Source organism: Cebidichthys violaceus, unplaced genomic scaffold (genome assembly GCF_023349555.1).
Source record: "Cebidichthys violaceus isolate CVI_PGR_0920_01 unplaced genomic scaffold, fCebVio1.0.p SCAF_117, whole genome shotgun sequence".
Taxonomy (NCBI): Eukaryota; Metazoa; Chordata; class Actinopteri; order Perciformes; family Stichaeidae; genus Cebidichthys; species Cebidichthys violaceus.
Window position 1 is genome coordinate 41,668 of NW_027176282.1, and position 20,031 is coordinate 61,698.

At 41.4% G+C, this 20,031-nt stretch overlaps 1 protein-coding gene across 4 annotated transcripts in view; it reads left to right on the forward strand.

Annotated features, from left to right (window-relative positions):
• Nucleotides 1-20,031, forward strand: part of anks1ab (ankyrin repeat and sterile alpha motif domain containing 1Ab) — a 46,880-nt gene that overhangs the window by 11,868 nt on the left and 14,981 nt on the right. For all 4 annotated transcript variants that reach the window (XR_011102225.1, XM_068705395.1, XM_068705397.1 and 1 more), the window contains 3 exons: nt 8,812-8,884; nt 14,927-15,042; nt 19,369-19,467. Coding sequence is in view for 3 of the 4 variants with exons in the window: in XM_068705395.1 (XP_068561496.1) it covers nt 8,812-8,884; nt 14,927-15,042; nt 19,369-19,467 (288 nt within the window). In the remaining variant the exon portion in view is untranslated. The remainder of the gene's footprint in view (nt 1-8,811; nt 8,885-14,926; nt 15,043-19,368; nt 19,468-20,031) is intronic.

Sequence of the window (20,031 nt, forward strand, 5' to 3'; positions counted from 1 at the left end):
TTGGACTCCTCCTTTTCTGTTAAAATTAATACCACAAATAACACAAACATCGTTATATAATAATCTTGCATTTCAGTGACCATTACATTACTAATAATAGAAATGGCATACATGATTAAGGTGATTGAAGTCTTCACCACTGTCTGTTCAATACTCAAAAGGCAAAGGTTAACACAACCACATGTTACAGATGCTTCAGTGGCTTCATTCGTGTGCGTACTCTAAATTTCCCAGTGGTATTCCTCAGGTCATTACACATGCAAGCTTTTAAAGTGCACACAGTGTGTGTGTTTATGTACCTGCTGCAACACTTACTAGTGGCTGTAGTCTTGCATAACACAAGTAGATTGGGCCCCCTAATGACAACACACATATTTATTATTATGTTACCTTTGGTTTAACTTTTTTAATGTATATGATTTATACAGCTTTTGTAATATAATAATTTTGATAGTGTGAAAACAGATATATCATAGCTCTTATAAACCAAAATTAGTTTTCATTAGTTATCTATGAATTTGAATCTGCCATAACAAAAATGAAATAAAACTAACTTACATCTTCATGTTGGTAAATCCAGTTGATGTGGAGGGAATATTTTCAAAGTACATGTAAGTTGGTTTATAATTCATATACAGAGCCACGGCAGAGTGAACACATCTTAAGATCTAGTTTGACAGATGTGGTACATGAATATGAGAGTAGTGGTGATGGGGTTGGTGGGTGGGGGGTGGATGGGTGGGGGTGTGGCAGTCCTTTTTCACCTGCCACATTGCCCGTAAAATTTCTCACTGGGTGTAACACATGAGACACCACATTTCCTCCAACCGGCCGCTAAATACTGTTTTTCCACACATGCAATAGACCCGTTTTTTAAGCCATTTTCCACCTTAAAAAACCCCCCAGCAGAAGCTTGACAGTTCTAAAATAGCAATGTGAGAATTTAAATTTGAAGGGGGAGACATAGTTGCTCCCCAGTTTCATAGCTTTTAAGTAATTGGTGTATGTTATTTAGTGAAATAACAGGTTCAATCTGGCTTTCTTTGTTGTGATCACAAGCTTGAAACCGAACTCAGACGAGCTCAGTTACGCTTGACTGCTGGCCGTTTTGACAGCCTGGTTCAATAGCAGCTGCTTACAAATTACTGTCAGATGTGACTATTTGGATTTAGAAAAATCCCATTTTGTAGGAAACGTATTGCCCAACAGTAACATAGGAGACCAATCAAGTTAAAGTGCCAATTAAATGTTTTATTAGAAATGAATCAAACATAACTATTTACAAAAGAGCATGGGTTGTGGAGAGTAAATGCATCAGTAGTGAGCGGAATGTTTGGATGAGCGTGGACGGTGTATTGTGTAGTGTTGCAGGCAGCAAAATGTTCAGCCATACCAAAACCTGGGCGGTGTCAATTCTAGGAGAGCAAAAGGCAGACAACGAAAAGTGGCTCATATTTGTTGCCTTGGTGGAGGCCTGAACAGCTGCCACCAAATTAGGATAACGACCCTCCTGACTGCAGGCTCCTGCAGGAGGAGACAGGTTAGTTGGAGGGGTCATAACAGCATTCAATATCAACCTTTTGCAGCATTTCTATGACTTTTATTGCCCTCCAAAAAACCAAGAGGTGTTGAGAGCAGGGATGATTGTATAAACCATTTTCTATTAAAACTGGTGTCTCATTTCATAATAGCTGGCTTTTATATACTTAATTAAGCTGTTTTATTGTTGCAGAAACATGTGTATTGTCTCAAAGAAAAGCATATAAGGCAGCAGTACTTTCCCCCAAAACATTTTTTTTAATAAAAAATATCTACGTATAGTGTATGTTTATATATATTTATATGTAAAGTATGTATAGACATACATACATACGTTGTCAAATAAAATTTTGTTAAAATTCTCAACTTTACAATTTTGCTTACATTATAGATGAAACAAGTAGTCGATCAATCAATCCGTCTATCAACAGAAAAATAATTTTTAACTATTTTGAAATTGGTAAATCATTTCAATCAGTTTTCAAACAAAAATGACAAATATTTAAGAGTCCAAGTTTGCCCTTTGTGCAGATTTGCTGCTACTCTTTCTCTCATGTAATAATTGAATATCTCTAGTAGGGCTGCAACAACGAATCGATAAAATCGATTATTAAAAGCGTTGGCAACGAATTTCATTATCGATTCGTTGTGTTGCGCGATTATTACGCCACTCAATAAGTCGCAGAGATGTTTGAGTATAAAAAGAAACGTTGAGTTGAGCGCAGAGCAGAGCGGAGGTAGAGGAAAGACCATCGGAGAGACCCGTAACGTTGTTCTGAAACACATGGCGGAGGCAGAGAAATCAGTACGACCTAAGTCATCCAAGGTGTGGGAGCATTTCACACTAAATAAATCGAAAAAGTGTGTTAATTGCAAGATATGCAAAAGCGACATGGCATGGCACGGGAGCACCACGGTGATGATTCAGCACCTAAAACGTAAACATGTTGGAGTCCTTGATGAGGAGGAAGGGAGTTCAACAGCAGGATAAGTCACTACAGAATCCTACTTTTGTTCTGTTTTGAAGTGAGGAACGTAACGTCCCTCCAGTAGCTCTTCTGGTGCTGCTGTTTACTCGTTATCCAGCTTGACAAGCATGACAAGTTAGCTTTAGCTCGTTAATAACAGTAGTAAAGCAGGGGTGGTATAGTTCGCAAGACTAAAGACACGTTTTTATTCACTCGCCTTTTCCCCGCCGATTCATTCAATTATAATAATTGTTAGTTGCAGCCCTAATCTTTAGGTTTTGGACTGTTGGTCCGACATTTAAAGACTTCACCTTGGGCTTCCCGAAATTGTGATGGCACTTCATAGGTCAAACAATTAATCCAAAATATAATCAGCAGCAGCAGCTGTTAGTTGCAGCTGTACATCTCACCCATCAGTCGCGTATATAGAGTTGATAAGTCTTATTTTGTACAGGTGGAAAAATACACACTATGGAATTTAATTTATGATAATCTGACGTTACCTTACATTAAGTCCCAATCCCAGCACTACTTGACAAGCTGAATGCAGGATGGAAAAATCCACACAAATGAAGTGATGCTATACTCTATCATTCAGATGGATTAGCGCTGTCAGAAGCTTATGTTTATTTCCTTATAGTCGTTAATAAAGTAGCTGGTCCACCGGTCCCTGACTAAAATCAATACAAAAGCATTAATTAAATGCTATGTTCCCTAAAAGACCTAAACCTGACTAAAATATTTGACGCTAAGGATGATAACTTTAACTATAAAACTGTATCAAATTCATGTCACCATGCCTCGCCACATTTATAGCACACCATAAATGCCATCATGACTTTACTATGATCATTCTTAGTAGCTTTATTTATGCTGTGTGGTTTCAAAGCTGTCCAATACATAAAAAAACAAAAACAATCAAATCATGAGCACTGCTGGATAGAATTATGTGATCTGGGTCTTGTATAGTGGGGAGCTACTGGCCCATCTGTCTTTATTGACAATGATACTGAGTGGTAATCCTGTTTCCAGGCCAGCGCCAGTGAGGCAGGCATGCCTTTTTGGTTAGTTTATTATATCAGCCATCATTTCCATTATCTGCTCTGCTTTGGGCTCACTGCCATCGTTTATGTGCGGGAGACATTGGCTCAGTGGACAATATTGTACTCGCTATCGCTAAAGCACATTGTTCAAGATTATTTCATATTATCCCAATCTTATTTGCTAGCATGTAGTTTACTAGACAAGAAAGATGTGACGACGGGCAAAAAGATCACATGCTGAATTAGGAACACATGACTTTAGAGTATTGCTGTAGTTCTCAAAATATGTCAGTAATTATACTAAATTCTCATTGATCCGTTGAGGAACACTACTGCCCCACAATGCAATGCACACATGAAATCAAGAAGCAGCTCAAAGCTTGAAAAATTGGGGAAGGTGAGCCAGCTTCAGGAACATCCTGTAAAACAAAGAAGGAAGTGAACAGTTTGCTTTTCTCCTTTTTGACTGCGACTGCAGTGTTCACAGCAGTCGCAGTGTGATGATTGACAGCTTATGTCTCATACAGTTGGTACAAAATAATTTCTTGTATTCTGGCTGCATGAAATGGGACACAGCTATGGTTTCTAAATTGGCTCATTGTATTTGCTGATTTATTGATTTGTTTTATGATTACGTTTTTCAAAGCCCATGGCTTACAGGGATTAAAAGAGGTGGCATCGAGGCTACTGTAAGGCACTTTTGTTAATAGTGGCGGCTGGAATTTGTTGTCTTATATTATATCATGTAATTATTGTACAGTTTGATTTAGTTTGCACCATTTTTGCCATTTCTTTCTGTTATCTGAGCACTTTTGTGGCACAGGGCCATTTAAAAAAAGACAACGGTGCAGTATGACCCTTTTGTCCAAAATGACTGGTTTGAGAAATCTGAGAACACGTAACAGATAATTGGTGGGGCCGTAGGTAGAGCAGATTGTCCATTGATCACAGGGTTGGTACTTACATGTCGGAGTGATCTTGGGCAAGACACTAAACCCGATTGTCAGGCCAGTGTGTTAGTGTGAATGGATGAACGTGAATGAGCGGCAAAAGCCTTGTAAAGTGCTTTGAATAAAAGCACTATATGAAAAAAATGTAGCCAAGTTTAGATAATTGGGAACATTTCCAATTTATTTTGATTAAATTAGAATATTCAATTCCCTGGTTTATTTAAGTATTTCAGGACTCCAACTTTTCTCCCATGGAACAGTGCCACATATGTATATATGCTGTATATTTTCCAGGGGCAGTGAAGCACGTAATGAATGTAGGTATAATAAGGCCTGTAGGGGAACTCACTGAGGCTGACTGAGCCAATGTGGAGCTCTCGTCATATGTTGAAGCCATATTGATTCAAGTCAGCAATCTGTTGTACTTTGATGGCCTGAAAATAAGATGCAGTCGATGTTTAGAGACGCATATATCAATACCAACTGATACTGATATTGGATATCTGTCCAATACTGACTCAAATAGCTGGATTGGGTATCGGTGTCAATGGGCAGATCTGGTATCGGATTCCATTATTTCAATAAATAATTATTTTGTTTTGCAAAGTTAGGAAAGCAGTATTGATGTCAAGCCTGATGATGCCTTCACATAATAGAATGGTCCCAGTCTCTTCCACACAGTGACACATACAGGTTGTTAATTAAAAACTGGTGTAAACACAAGACCCATTTTGGGTCAGATCTGTTTTGTGTTTTCTGGCTTGATCTGACTCACTAAATGAAGTCCTCAGAAGAGTTGGTCTCAGATCCTGGATGAAACAGAGAGCATAAAGGTGCTTCACTCTTCTCTAAGAAGTGGGGAGTCCACTCCAAGAAAGATCTATCTTAACCATTCCTCTGCTCAGTTATTCTCCAAATTAGTCAATTAATTTGACTTTTTCCCATGTTTTTTCACCTGTTTTGAGTTTGAGAAGAACAAGTCATACTATATAGAAGATAGAATAAGGCAAATGCTAGGGACATGAATTGTAAAAAAAAAAGAAAAAAAAAAAAGATCAGTGATTTACCCTTACTGTCATATCTTTTCACTTTTAATACTTGAGCTTGAAAAGGTGATAAAATGGATAATTTTTTAAGCGTGTGCATGAATTGAAGTGCAGATCAACCTGTATTAGCATGTAAATCACTTCAGGATGTGGAACTATCACTCAGAGTTGAGCACCAGGGATTTAATAACAGTCCACTCACATCCACATGTGCTTCTTAATGGCACCATCAATTACATTCTTGTGTGAATAGATCTTCTTAGTTGATTATTTCCATCCTGCTCCCAGACATTCAGTGGAAAGTGCTCCCTGAGTCAAATGAATTCCCGTTGAGATTTTGCTTGCAGGTCGGTGTAACTGCACCTTTCTCTTTTGGTTTAAATATTATATTATGGGCTTTTTTTGCCTTTATTTGACAGTGTAGGTGAAGATAGACAGGAAAGGAGGGAGAGTGAGAACAACCTGTTCTGAACAACGTGCAAAGGGCAGAGGGCTGGAATCAAACCCGACCTGCCGCTAAGGACTTGGCCCTGGTACACGGAGCTATCGCCATACCAAGTCAGCTACCCAACCTTTCATTAAATACATATCCAACATGGAGAAAACTTCATTCCATGTACACGCACTCGCTCATTTTGGAGGATGTAGCGCGTGGCGCTGTTGACCTGCATACAGAGAGGTGTTGTTGCTGTTCAGCTTATCCTCGTTGATATAAATGGGGTGGACAATATAATAGAAACACCTGTCAGTGTCAGCTGGCACCTCTCAGTGTAATATTTCTTATTTTTTACAACCTGATTCTCACCTGCCATCTGTACCAGGTGTTTAAAGCTGAAATGGATTAAGAAGTTAAAGATACTGATGGAGCAGTTGTTGGATTCCACCCTGCCGGCTGGCCTCTTCTTGTGGCGTTTGCATGTGGTGTGAATGGTTGTCTGTCCCTGTGATTAACCCACCACCCTGTGTACCCCCCCTCCAACACACAAGGTTAAGTGGGTTTAGCTAATAGATGGATGGAAATGCAAATACTAATGGACCAATTGACCTGAGGTCATACGGCTGTTTCATGAACTGATGTGGAAAAAAAAGTTTGACATATGTGATAATAAATTTCTCTTTTGAATAACATAAATATATTCAACATGTTCCTCGCCCTTCCCTGAGCCAAACAGCTGGCTATTCGGTGGATGGCGCTGAGTGTCCATGATGTTATGAAATATTTCCGCACTTAAACTATGATGATGCAGGCTTCCCTAGAGGCAGCATTTTGGTGACTGGTTTTAATAAAGATGCACTTAAGCTCAGATGTAATGTAGTCCTGATGTGTGTGTGTGTGTGTGTGTGTGTGTGATATAGAATGTAACTGGGTTAATTCAAAGAGTAATGTGAGGTCTGTATTGCTGGAGGCATATGCCATGCGTCCCACGTGCCTGACTTCCAAATGAATCAAGGCTTTTCCACAGTGTTGATGCCACTAGCGAAGTGCATAGGGCTTTTTCAAACACTAAATATTACATCAAATAAGCCTGGCTGTGTCTCTGGTGTCACTAGTGAAAGCAGAATCAGCTTTTCAGGCTCGCAAAAATCTTCATTGCCGATTGTGAATAGACTAGTCTAGTGATTCTAAATTTAGATCTGCAATAGCTTGCACATGACATTTTAGGTGGCTCCAGCCTGCTAATTGCCTCGTTTAAAATTGTCAAAATAACTTCTTGCAGATACCCTCTTTTCTACAACAGTCAAAGAATATCGAATGCTAATAATATGTAAAGTGTGTTCTTTATAGAATGGAGTGAATGGTACATTTGTTCTGTGCATGATCGTCCTGTTGTCCTTGAAGCATGAAGTGTCAGCAAGTAGTGTGGCGCTCTGTAGACAAATTGCGATAAGTAATTATTATTCAAATCTGCAGTACATTTGATAAACCCCAGACTATTTGTTTTAGTTGGGATATCATGACTCATGAATACCACTGTGTATATTTATATGGAAGGAATATGACACTGGGTACTTCAAAATGTGTGTTCCAGTCAAGCTTAATGAAATCAGTGAAATGCAATCCGTGTATTTCAATGTTTAATAAGAGGGAACAGTGCAGTGACAGGACATTAGGATAACAACTCATCTCACACCTGTTCTAAGTAGTCCCACCTTATTCAGCTCTCGCGCTGTTGCTCGTTCACTTTAGTGTTTGAGAATTAGATGAGAAGATTGCTACCACTCACTTATCTGCTCTTTCAATTTGAGGCAGCTGGCAGGATTAGCTTAGCAAGTGTGGCTATGTCGAACATTAATGAAATTCGCACCTCCTGGCTATATTGTTTAAATGACATTACAAAAAAAAAACAAAGAGTAAAAGTGACAATTAGTGTTTTTTACATGGGGGTTGTGTGCAGGGCAATTTGTTGGCTTGACAGTGTAACTTCCTGTCACCCTCAATAAAAGCACAAATGGTTAGGTTTTTGTCTGCATTAATTAGATGAGATGTTAAGTGTTAAGTGTTAATTAGCAAGCTTTATAGATGCAGGTAGTTAGATTGGCTCTGGATAAAGACATTTTAAAAAGCCCATTTGTTGTCCTACTTATATTTCTTGACCGCTTTTTATAACCCACTGCATCTAGCTCCGAAAGCACTTTGCTGGAACTTGAGTTACTGTTCAGTTATCCAGCAAATAAACAAAAGCAAACAACCTGGAAATGTATTTTGGCTCTCCTGGAAAGTCTGAGACTACTTAAATAAACATTTTTGTCTCTAAGCCCCTAAACAACTCTTCTCTGAGTTGCTCTGTAATCTCCTGCATGCGGCGTTGTGCTCACTTAACCTTGTAGTAAGCTGTTGCCTTCCTTCTGTGAAGCTTAAATAATACAGGTCTGAGAGGGCAATCAAATACTCACAAAGAAACAGCCAGCAACAGATCTGAATCTCTGGAGGGTTAGTTTGTGCACCGCACGGACTCGGCTACACGGCCTAACAGGCCTCAATAGTTTGGAGTTTCAAAAGCTTCCCGATTGTAATTCACCTCATCACCTCGCTGTGCTTCTGCTGAGTCGTGGGTTGGTCATTGACGTTGGACTGGTGCTTGTAATCCATCATTGCAAAACAGCCCGCCTCCACTCCAGTACTCCCAGAAGCAGCAGCAGCTCTTTTGTCCCCACGCCTCACCCAGTGCCAGTCCTTCAGTGTTCCTGCTTTCTAATTGGTTTGGCTGATGGAGGATTGGTAATTGACATTTCTCCGATGTTTCATGCTTGTTCTCTTCAACAGATTGAGAAGATCATGAACTTGATTGGAGCAGGCATTGAAACGTCCAAAGAGAAACAGCCCACCCCGAGCTCAGGTAACGCCGCACCACCTATTATGTTTTCACAGTGAAAAGACTTTTTTTCTTTTATGCTGAATTGAGTTATATTTTTCTGCTAGAGATATGACTACAAGGTTTGTAATTTATTGGTTGGTTAACGCAAAATGACAACTGGGTCTGGGGGATTAAGTGAGTCGTATTCATTAACCATTTATAAAGCTCTTAATTGCTCTTGTTGCTGCATTCATGATAGCTCTGTAGAGTTTATTGGACGGGAATTATACATAATGTTAGCAGCAACCAAACTTCTCACACCCTTCAACTGATTTGTGAACAGCTTTCTAAGAGCTGCTATTTAGTATTCAAACACAGCTTCAGAGAGGATGGAGGGGAGGTTTTTATTTGTCCTTATAAGTCACAGAGATTCAAGCTGACACTTGTTTGGCACATTGTTGTTATTTGTTAGACACAAGGTTTCCACTTTGAGGGAAATCTAATTCAAAATTCCCCTCACTGTCATATTTTTTCTTTTCTGGAGTTTCTGTATATCTCAATAGGGCTTGAATTGACAGTATGCTTCATCAAGTGTCCTTCAGGCGGTTCAGCGGGAGAAGCCAGCTGGCATCAGCTCAGTTTGTTTAGATAACCCTCCTGAGTTGATACAGTGTAAAGCTACCTCTATCAGAGACTCTGCCATAAGGTGGTTTCACCATACAGTATTGTGTAACAGCTCCTCTGGGTATGCACGGGACTGCCTTTTAGAAGTCAGGTTTATTAAGATACAATTTCCATTCGTTATGCGCCGTATGTTTCGCGGATTAACAGTCTGCTGACCACTGCAAGGTGGAACGCCACCCAAGCTGAAAGACGGAAATGGTAAAGTATGTGGTGGTGATAAAAGGATATAAAGCAAGGAGGCAGAAAAGTAGAGAAGAAATTACATTTGGATTAGGAGAATTAAGGCTTTTACTGCCGCACCACCATTTAACCCTACACAGGTCAGTGTGTGGTAATTATATTACATCTTACATCACTTCTTTCTGTCAGCCCATTACAAAGAAAGCAGTTAAATTGGCAATACTCTACAATTATTCGTAAAAGGTAAGTAATAGTTTGACCTGCTCAACCAATTAAACTAAATGCTGAGTCTACAAAATACCAAGGACTTCTACACCTTTAATTAACTCTCTTCTTGATTTGATGTGTTTAAATTAATTTAAAATTAGAGAGGCACTCGCATTTTGAAATACAATTTGTGTATCCGTCCCGTGATTCGGATCCGCTCCAACCTTTAATGGGTTATTCTTTTGCCCATGCTTCACTCTTCCACCAATTTTCATAAAAATTGGGCCAGTAATTTTTCTGTAATCCTGCTGACAAACAGACAAACAAACCGAACCGAAAACATTACCTCTTTGGCAGAGTTAATAACCATCAAGCACCTTTCAGAAACAAAATGCAGCTCAGTGTGCCTTACATGAAAAGAAAGAAAAGTGTAGACAATTTAAACAAGTTAGATTACTGAAATACATGTGCAACGAGAAGGGAAGCAAATGAATAAACAATTAAACATAATCAAATAAACTGTAACTCTAAAAGAATAATTGCAGTAAGAATAACCAAGAGGAGATGCATATTAGCAACGCAATCCTAAAGCAAAGCTGGTTTCTATTGCGGTGTTAATTTATGATTTTAATTGTAACTTAACTTCCAGCACACTCGAGCATTGTTAGATTAATTGCTATCCTAACAATTAAGGCCTGAGGTTATTCTACATTACATAAGAGGAAATATGTTGTTTGTTTTTTTGTTCTTCTACACATATAGGTGTGTGCTATTTATAGGCCTTGTTTGAAGAACAGCATGCAGAAAGTGTCCCAGATTCAGCTGAGTCATGCAGTTGCTCCCCGATTTTAATCAGAGATCGTGCACAAGTAGTTCTGGAGGTTGCGAAGATGCTTTTGTTGCTGTTTCTGTGCGTGTCGCTTAGCAAAAAGAGCATATCTCTTTTTTTCCACAATGTAACGAAAGAGAACAAACAGGTACCCTTCAGCGTCATCGCCAGGAGAGGGAGGGAGAGAGGGGGAAAGAGGAGATAAGGGAGATTACACAAAGATGGAAACCTAAATTGTCCCTCTACATTCCACCTTTATCTTTTTATTGTGACAGAACTGTGAAAAACCTCATCCCTGTTTCAATGTATTCTCTTTCCATGCACCTTTTCCTAGTGTGCTCTCCCTCTCATATCAGGAGCCAAGGACGACCAATTCATCTTCCAGAAGCAGAATTCTGAACGTCTGATTTTTGTGGCTGTTTTTTTTTTATCAACCGGCCCTGCGATTTTTGCGCCATTCTGCACACACGAGGATGAAGTTGTTTGTGTTGCGTGTCCATCACGAGTGCCTCGATTGTGTGCTAACAGAGCACTGAGTAAATGAGCTTAAAAAGAGAGAGGGAGCGGAGAGAGAGAGCTCGGCTAACAGCACACAGGAGGCATCGGCTCGGTTTTGTGTACAGGCACGCTCAGACGTTCAAAGGAAGAGTCCGCCTTCAGTTTCCCTGAATTAATTCAGCTTTGCAGCTCATTTTCTCCACTGCTTGGGTGTGTTGACAAGGAGCTAGTGCTTTTCTCCTGCTCTGATAAAGAGGCACGGCTTTATCTAGGCACAACCTCTACCTCTGCAAATAAGTCTTTCCAGGCTCTCCTTGGAGCCACGTCTAGAAGTAGCAGGGCTCAAACGGTACACAAACCCACTTGGATAGATTTGACAGCTTGGTCTGTTTAACAGGGGATAAGACAGTGGAGGAGCATTGGATACTCTGTCAGTCAGTAATTAGGTCCTACTACCGTGGGAGGTGTTGCTGTCCTAAATGAATGTAAGTAATTGGATGGGGTGGCGGGTATTTTTAACAGTCTTTGTCTGGATTTCGTGGTGTAAGAGCTGACTTTGGCATGAGGCTCGGGAGGAAAGAGTAAAGAAGGAGGAGTTGTGGGATCTCGTAGTGAATCATAATTAGTCTGCTTCAATCCTTCTTATGTCCTATTACCATCTTATCTTGCTCATATTCATCACCTCCTCCTACTTGTCTTTCTCTGTCTCTTATCTGTCTCCTGCTCATTCTCTTTCTCTCCCTGTCTCGTTCGTTTCCTCCTTCCATCATCTTTCTCTTCACTCAGGGCAAATCTGACAGCAGCTCCTCTTTCTGATAACAAATGATGAGCACTGGTCCTCATGTATGACTGACGGGTCACGGAGACCTGACGTGGCCTTTTACCTGATCGTTAACGCCAGAGCAACAGGGGCACAGGCGGCCAATTACGTAGGAGGCCCAATCAATAGCCCTTCACTTTGCTTCCCTCAGTTGGCACCGCTTCTCCTTGCCCTGACTGCCTTACTGACTGGCTGACTACCCATCTGGGAATGTGTGAGGTGATTGCTCGCAGCTTGAAAGCCTGCGTAATTACGCTCTGCCTTCAGCTGTATCCAGATAACACCCATGATGGACGCAGTGAGCAGCCCTGCATAGGTGGGTGCTTAAAGTCTACAACTTCCTGTGTAGACCCTGGTAAAGCCTTTTTACCCCAAATCTATCTTAGTTATATATGATCTCACTTGTTTAACCATGCTTTCCCCCGTATGAAGCCTCTGTGATGCTCTAAAAAATGTGCAATATGACGTGAGCATCTGGAAGTACATAATGGAATTTGCCTCTTGGTGTATTACTGGGTGAGATGAAGAAGAGACAGGACTTGAAAGTGTCTCTTCTCGTCTGGTCTCTTCTCCTGTAAAAGTGCAGAAGAGACTTCTGTCGACTTAAATCAATGCTGCCCCCCCCCCCCTTGTCCTATCATCAAAGTAAAATGTAAATGAATTAAAGCCGTCTGCTAATAAGCAGGGGCTTGATGAGGCTCTTTGTTTCATTATCCCATGTTAGCCTTAAGAGCTTGGCCGGATCGGGTCTTCGTCATCCCTTTACATTCTAGTCATTCTTGGCAGGCAGGGACTGTGATTTTTGAGGCTCTCTGTGCTTGCTCTTTGCCTCTGATGGTGATATCCTTTCTGCTCTGGCAAGATCAGGGTGCCTCTGCAATTCTAATCAGTGCAGTGGGGGGGGGTAGGATAAGGTTAGAGAGAGACAGACGGAGAAGAGCTAGTGCAGTGTGTGTGCATTTGTATGTGAAAGAAATGGGAGCAAGATAGAAGGGAAGAGGGGTAGAGAGACACACGACGAAGGCAGAGAAAGAGAGAGAGAGAGAGAGAGAGAAAGAGAGAGAGAGAGAGAGGAATTGATATAGTGGGAGAGTAAGGGAGAGAGAGAGAGAGGCGGTTACGTGGAGCAGCACCCCACTTCATCAGGCAGCATACGGCAGCCCTGCAGTGCGATCACACAGTATGGGAATGGGGCTGTGAGATCGGGAGCGAGGGAAAGAAAGCAGAGAGAGACGAGGGGGGGGAGTTAAAAAGAGGAGCTTGAGGGATTTGGTTGGATGAGAAGGGGGGATGATCTGAGTCTCTTGCCTGTCGTGGATGTGGGAAGGACGTGGCAGCAGTGGCTGAGGCTGAGGCAGTTTCTTTGGTCCCCTGTGCAGAAGTAGCCGGCGTCAGGACGTTATGCCCTGTGAGCAGTGAGGGGGTAGCGTGTGTGAGCCGGGAGCAGCTGCTCTGACTGCATCTGCGCCGCCTGCATGTCTCAGACAGGCAGGGGATGCAGCAAACCTCTGCCCTGAGCACAGAGGCTGCTAGCTGTACCCAGCGAGGAGAAGAACCAGGTGGGCTGGGGTGGGAGCGTGGAGGGGGGGGGGGGGGTTGGTTGGGCACCTGCCTCAGGAAGGAGCTATGGCTTAACTTGCACTGTGGTCCTGCAGTGATCCTGGCTTCAGAGTCAAGAGTCTCTCACCTGCCGTCTGTCGGATCGAACCTGGATTTACTGCTTTGAGAGATGAGAAGCACGTTCTCCGGCGGAGCCGCACAGCCAGCAGCCTGCTGAGGAGTGTGAATGCTGGGCAGCACTGGCACCACCAAGGACACCAAGCCTTTTTCCATTACCAGGAGCTTTATCAAGGAATCTATATTTGGATTTGATTATGAATTGAGGAGTTTGGAATCAGCACACTGGAAATCCTAAGCCAAGTCTTTTTTTTTTTTGATGTAGGATTTACAATATGTCTACCTGACCGTACTCCTTGTGGCTCTGGAGTAAAGGGGAAAAATGATTTAAGCAAATGTTTATTCCTTGATAAAAAAAAAAAAAAAAAAGAATTATAACACGAGTACCTCAACAGTACTTTAGAATGCTGCTACCTTCATTATATGAGCCGTGTCCTAGCTCTCAAAGAGATTGACCAATGAAGCCATGGGACTCAGCCAGAGCTTTACAAGTATGTGTTGAAAACCGTGACAAATTTATTTTGGGGGAATATTTCAGTGTTACACCCTGATGGAGTAATTTCTGATAGTAAAAAAATGATGGGGATAATTTTAGCAGGGTAAATAATGTGTGATGTATGAAAATGTCTGATTTAGTGATAGATGTTCCCATTTTCCCTCAGCCTGAAATGTATTTAGTCTGTTGACTTGTAGTGTTTCAGAATTGTTATGTCTTTGGACTAGTATAGGCACTTGTTCTTACACTCGCTCATCTGCTCACTAAAGGAATGTTTAGTGAACCCTGTTTGTTGGAAGATGCCATAGTGGCTCAGTCCAACATAACTAACTATACCAAGCTTCAGATGGGCTTCCTTCCCTGCACTCCACCCTCGCCTGACATTCTCAGTCAGTCACACTAACACCAGTGGGTGTATATTAGCCTAGTCAGTCCCCTGCAGGGCTTGAGCTGGGCCCGCAGCACTTCCTACCCTCCTCCTGTGTTTGAGTTAGCTGGGCCCCCACCCGTACCTTGGGAGCCCCTCACCCCCGGCCTGGACCCTGTCTCCCCCCCACCCCGCCTGGTGCTGCTGCACTCGGCTCTGCCTCTGCTGGCCGAGGATGATGTGGCAATGCCATGTGTCGTCCTCTGAGTGCCGCTGCTACCGGCTGAACGGCTTCTCCCTGCTGAAGCGCTTCCCTCTCTCGGCAGATGGGGCCTGTGGTAAAGCCCTGGACCAGCCGGTCGGAGAGTGGCTGGAGCACGTGGGGCTGCCGCAGTACGAGAGCAAGTTCCTGCTCAATGGCTTCGACGACCTACGATTCATGGTGAGTCACCTGCAGCACGTCATCTCGGGGGTCGGTTCCACTTTACATCACTCTGCCTCTCCCCGTGCCAACCTAGCCGCATTTGTCTTTTGATGTCACCACTCTGCTCTCTCACCCCCTGCTTGTCTGTCAGTAGCTCCACTCAACCTCCTGTCCCCCCTCTCCCCCTTTCCCCACTCACCCCCTGCACCGTTTCTCTCCCTTCGATCCTTTCCGCTCTCCCCCCTCATAACTCCTCTTCACCTTCTGTGCAATGCATGGCCCTGCTAAGATTTATGGACCCACACTGAATCCCTATAAAGAATATGGGCTGTCACCAGCAGAAAGATAAATGACGACCAAAACCCATTAACTTTTCCCCCAACATTCCCTCTTATACACTGTACAATTCTACAGCCACCTCCTCCCCCTTATATTGAATCTTCTTATTTACAGTCAGTGGTCTTGACCTTTTGTGTTGATACAATCAGATAACCTGGACAAATAATCCTTGGTCTAAACACACTGCAGTTGCATGGTTGCTCGCCAAATCTCACTAAATCCTCGACCCGTTATGCTCTGCTTGTGGTGCTTATGAGGTGGGCTGGCAATAATTGCACAATGTAGGATTAGACTGCAACAGCATGCTAATGTTGTTTTTATATACTGTATACTCCTGGGTTCAAGTGCTTAATTACACATTTTTGCGCGCAGACATTTATTTTGGTAATTTAATTATTTCACGAGTAAGTAAGTTATTAACAGCTACACGATTCGTCAACTGCAATGTTTTTAAAACATGATCAGACAGTTTCTGAAAAATCATCAAAACCCTTTTGGATGAATGTTTTGCATTTTTAAAACGCCTCCATTAGATTACATATTGATAAATTCATTCAGCTGCAGCTCAAATGACATCCACATTCTGACTGAAAGCATTATCATGTTTCTTGTAGAGAACATTGCAAGGAAACTTGATATTCAGCTGGCGATGATTGTAGAAAACACCACTACATTGTCTATCCTCAGGTCCATGTTAATCTGAAAAACATGTCTGTATGCTGTAAATAGTCAGGTCCAAAGGGTAAACGCGGACATTTCTCATGCCACAGAGCTGCAGTAGCACTATGGGCTATATGTTACATCGGTTTGTCACAGCTGAGCTCACTTAAGTGAGACCAGTAAGCTCAGAGGGAAAGTGGTTGTATTCATAAAGCGTTCCAGTGGAGGACTGCTGCTCTCTGGTCCGTTTTTCTTTCTGGTAAGGTCTGAGATCACAACACGATGGAAGTCCTCATGAACATGTGATCACTCCTACTATGAAGTGCTGTGGAGATACAAGCTTTAGGCTCACATTTGTATTCGTTCATGAGGTGACGACAAACCTAAAGTAGTATGTGTAGTCATAATATATGCTCATAGTAAAAAGAGTACAGTAGAGGTGTGTGATATGGAATACAGCCGGACCGATAAAACGTCCTGTCTGATAAATCCACAGTTGTTATCTTGATGCAGATATATCAACATTGTGTTCACATCAGACAATAAGCAGGAAGACATCGCAGTGCAGAAATGCAAAATAAATGTTTGATGAATTTAGAAACTGTGTCTTTATTACATAGTTTGTCCACTAGAGAACAGTTTATTTCCTGTAAAATGTCCCACTCAGTACATTTCATGATCACAGTGTGAAGAAACAAACTAAAAGGATCGCTTTTTTCTTAGGATATTTCATGCCTTTTGTTCATAAGCAGACATGAGAGAGAGGGGACAGGAAATGAGGGGAGATGGATTAGATAGGAAATTGCATGGAGCAAAGGAAGTGAACCAATGATGTTGCGTTCATAATAAATGGTATCTTAACCCCGAGACAAACTGGACGCCCATGGATCCTTATCATGATTGTTACTGATGTCAGTATCAGCCTCAAAAATCAGTTTGCCTTTATAATGCACAATCTTTTATCACTATATATGTAATATTATTGTATGTAATAATATTTTATACCATGATATAGTATACTCTGTGGAACTTCAATCGTGAAATAGTATGTAGATCAAATTGAAATGCTGGCATTGCACTAATCTAGTCAATTGAATACCTGACAAATAAAGGTATTTAATTAAATTGATGCCAACATTCTGAAAATCCAATATTGGCATAAATCAGTCCTATTGATCTGCATTGTCCACAATAGCCTAATGCAATTCAAGAGATAGCTAACTGAGTATTAAACACATCCCAAAATCTTCAATGTTTGATACAAATACTTCATCATCCCACGTTGTATATTGTTATATTGCCCTAGTTCACAGATGTCTAGACAGTAGTTAGAAAGAAAGCAAAGCAACCTTCTTGTCTTAGTGGGTTGGAAGAGTCCACGTTGATCAAGATTTCCAGGACGTGATGCGTTGAGGAAGATGGGTCATTAAGCATTCCTATGTTCATCTTCACGCCACGACTAATGTGTCTGCTGGACCTGATGCATCAAGGAGATAAATCATTAATTTCACAAGGCAAATTACCGGTGGATATTTACAAGGATGTGAAGGTTGAAAACAAGGGAAAGGTCAGTGTAGTTAGACAGACATTGTGAATGTTTAATATTGTGCCCTTTTAGATTCTGCCAGACTTGCTTCAGATGTGATCAATCTAACCGAGTGTGGACATCAGGATTAGTTCACGGGATTCATTGTCAGTCAAATAATTCCACGTCATTTATCATTTCCTATTGTAGCGTTGTGTTTCGTTGCCTCGATGTCCAAACTGATGTGGCAATGAGGCCAATTTCCTAGTGCGAACCATCTTAGAAGTTACCCATCATGCATTTGCATTGCATCTTCCCTGCATTAATATTGCATCAGATGTTGCAGCCCTCTCTTTCTCAAACGTCATAATGTAGAACTAAACATACATATTATAACACATAAATGAAGTCTTCTTTCTTTGCCATAATATTTTTAGACCAGCTGACGCTTGAAAAAGTAATACAATTTGATTTTTAAAAAACAATTTCCCTGTGGTGCAGAGCAATAGAGCAATTCTAATTCACTGTTGCATTAACTGAGTGCATTTAGTGAGATGAAGGACTTCTACCATGGCTACATCTGCAAGTCGTGTCAGATTAAATCAAACCACCGTTACTCATAAGCTATGTAAGAACTGAACCATATATTCCCGTCACATGTTTCAAATGCAGCATGAAATAATAAGTTTGCAGAGTCTCCCGAGGCATCATCAAACTTCAAACTGTGTTAATAAAAGTGGAGAATCTATTTTGGGCCTCCCTTACATCAGACCCCGCTTCATTTTGACCTTTTATTCTGGTGATCAGTGAGTAATCTCTAAACTGCACCATGATACAGGCCTGTGAATACTGCTGCATCGTGCTCTGAAACCAATCCAGTAAGAGCAGATTGAGTAAAGACCACAGAACATTTTAACATTCTTGGCCAGGAAGAATCAATCTGCAGCAGTCCACAGGGAAAAACGCTTAGCTCCACATTTTCAAGGTTCTCCTTGTATCTTTATTCCTGCCTATAAACCGGAATAAGATGACAAAGCAGCTGGAGCTGCAAATAGGAATAGCTACATGAAATAGACAATAATCTGCTTGTCAGTCAAGAATTCAGGAGGTGGAAAATTATTATTTTTCATTGTTTTTATGCCCTAAATTGAGGAATTGTTACAAACTGCAGTGAAATATTTTTGAGTCCTGTTGAGTTTCCCACAATGAAACACAGCAACAAAGGGATCCTGTAGATGCTGCTGCAGTTATGAAGGCTTTGTTCCTTCCGAGTCGCACCAGATCAGATTGATTACTCTTGGCATGCACAATTAATTTGACTTCATTGTCCTCCCACTCTGCTGTTACTGCTTGTGTCAGAGATGCGCATATTTCTATGTGTGTGTGCATGTGTGTATGTTATTAGCAAGTGTGTGAGCTACAATGCTGCCCTCGTAGTTACAGAGCAGAATGAGTCACAGCCGCTGTTCATACAAAGCTATTTGTCATATGCCAGTAGAGTGTGTTCTATGTGTAAATATTGGATACCTGTGTGTGTGTGTGTGTGTGTGTGTGTGTGTGTGTGTGTCTGTGTCTGTGTCCAGACATTGAAATTATTGCACAGTGTAACGGATTACAGATTTATTTTCATGGATTCTACTGTTATATGTCCATTGTGTGTATTGTCTCTGTGCATGTGTATGTTTTTGTGCTTGTGTGTATGTGTTTATGTGTTTGCATGCACGTGTGTACGGGGATGACTGTGCGTGCGCCTGTGTGTGTGCCTGTGTGTGTGTGAATGCGTTTATTTGTGTGTGTCTCTTGCATTTTTGCGTATGTAGGGGGGTAACGTGATGGAGGACCAGGATCTCAGAGACATTGGGATCACTGACCCAGGACACAGAAAGAAAATCCTCCATGCGGCACGCAGCTTGCCCAAGGTACTTAACATCATAACTTAACCTCGGCACTGAGGGAGGACAGTGACTGGCAGTGTCTCTGAAAAAAAGATCAAAATGTCATGTTTACAAAAAAATAGCAGGTAAGCAAACAAACAGATACTACAGAAAAGGGAAGACATGTCTAATACTTGTGGATCGATCCCAAGGTTCATCAGAGTTGAAGTAAAAACCTTCCAATAAAAAACAGTAGATGTAAAAACCTTTTTTTGACCAAAGATATTATAGATTTAACAACAAACAAATACAATTTCTAATAACAATTAGAGATAATGAGGATTGGTCTACATTATACTGTATATTAAAGATTGCACAGGGGTTGTAGGTGAAAAAGTCTGGCAAATTAAGGAAAACATTTACAATGTATTCAAAGACAAAATGACGTGTCCAACCCTGTAAATGTGGATGGTTACAAAACCAAGCCCCAACCATGCTAGTGGCTATGTAAGGCTATGTGAGCTAAATGCTCACATCAGCATGCTAATATACTCACAATGACAATGCTAACATGCTTGTTCAGCAGGTATCATTTTTACCATGTTCACC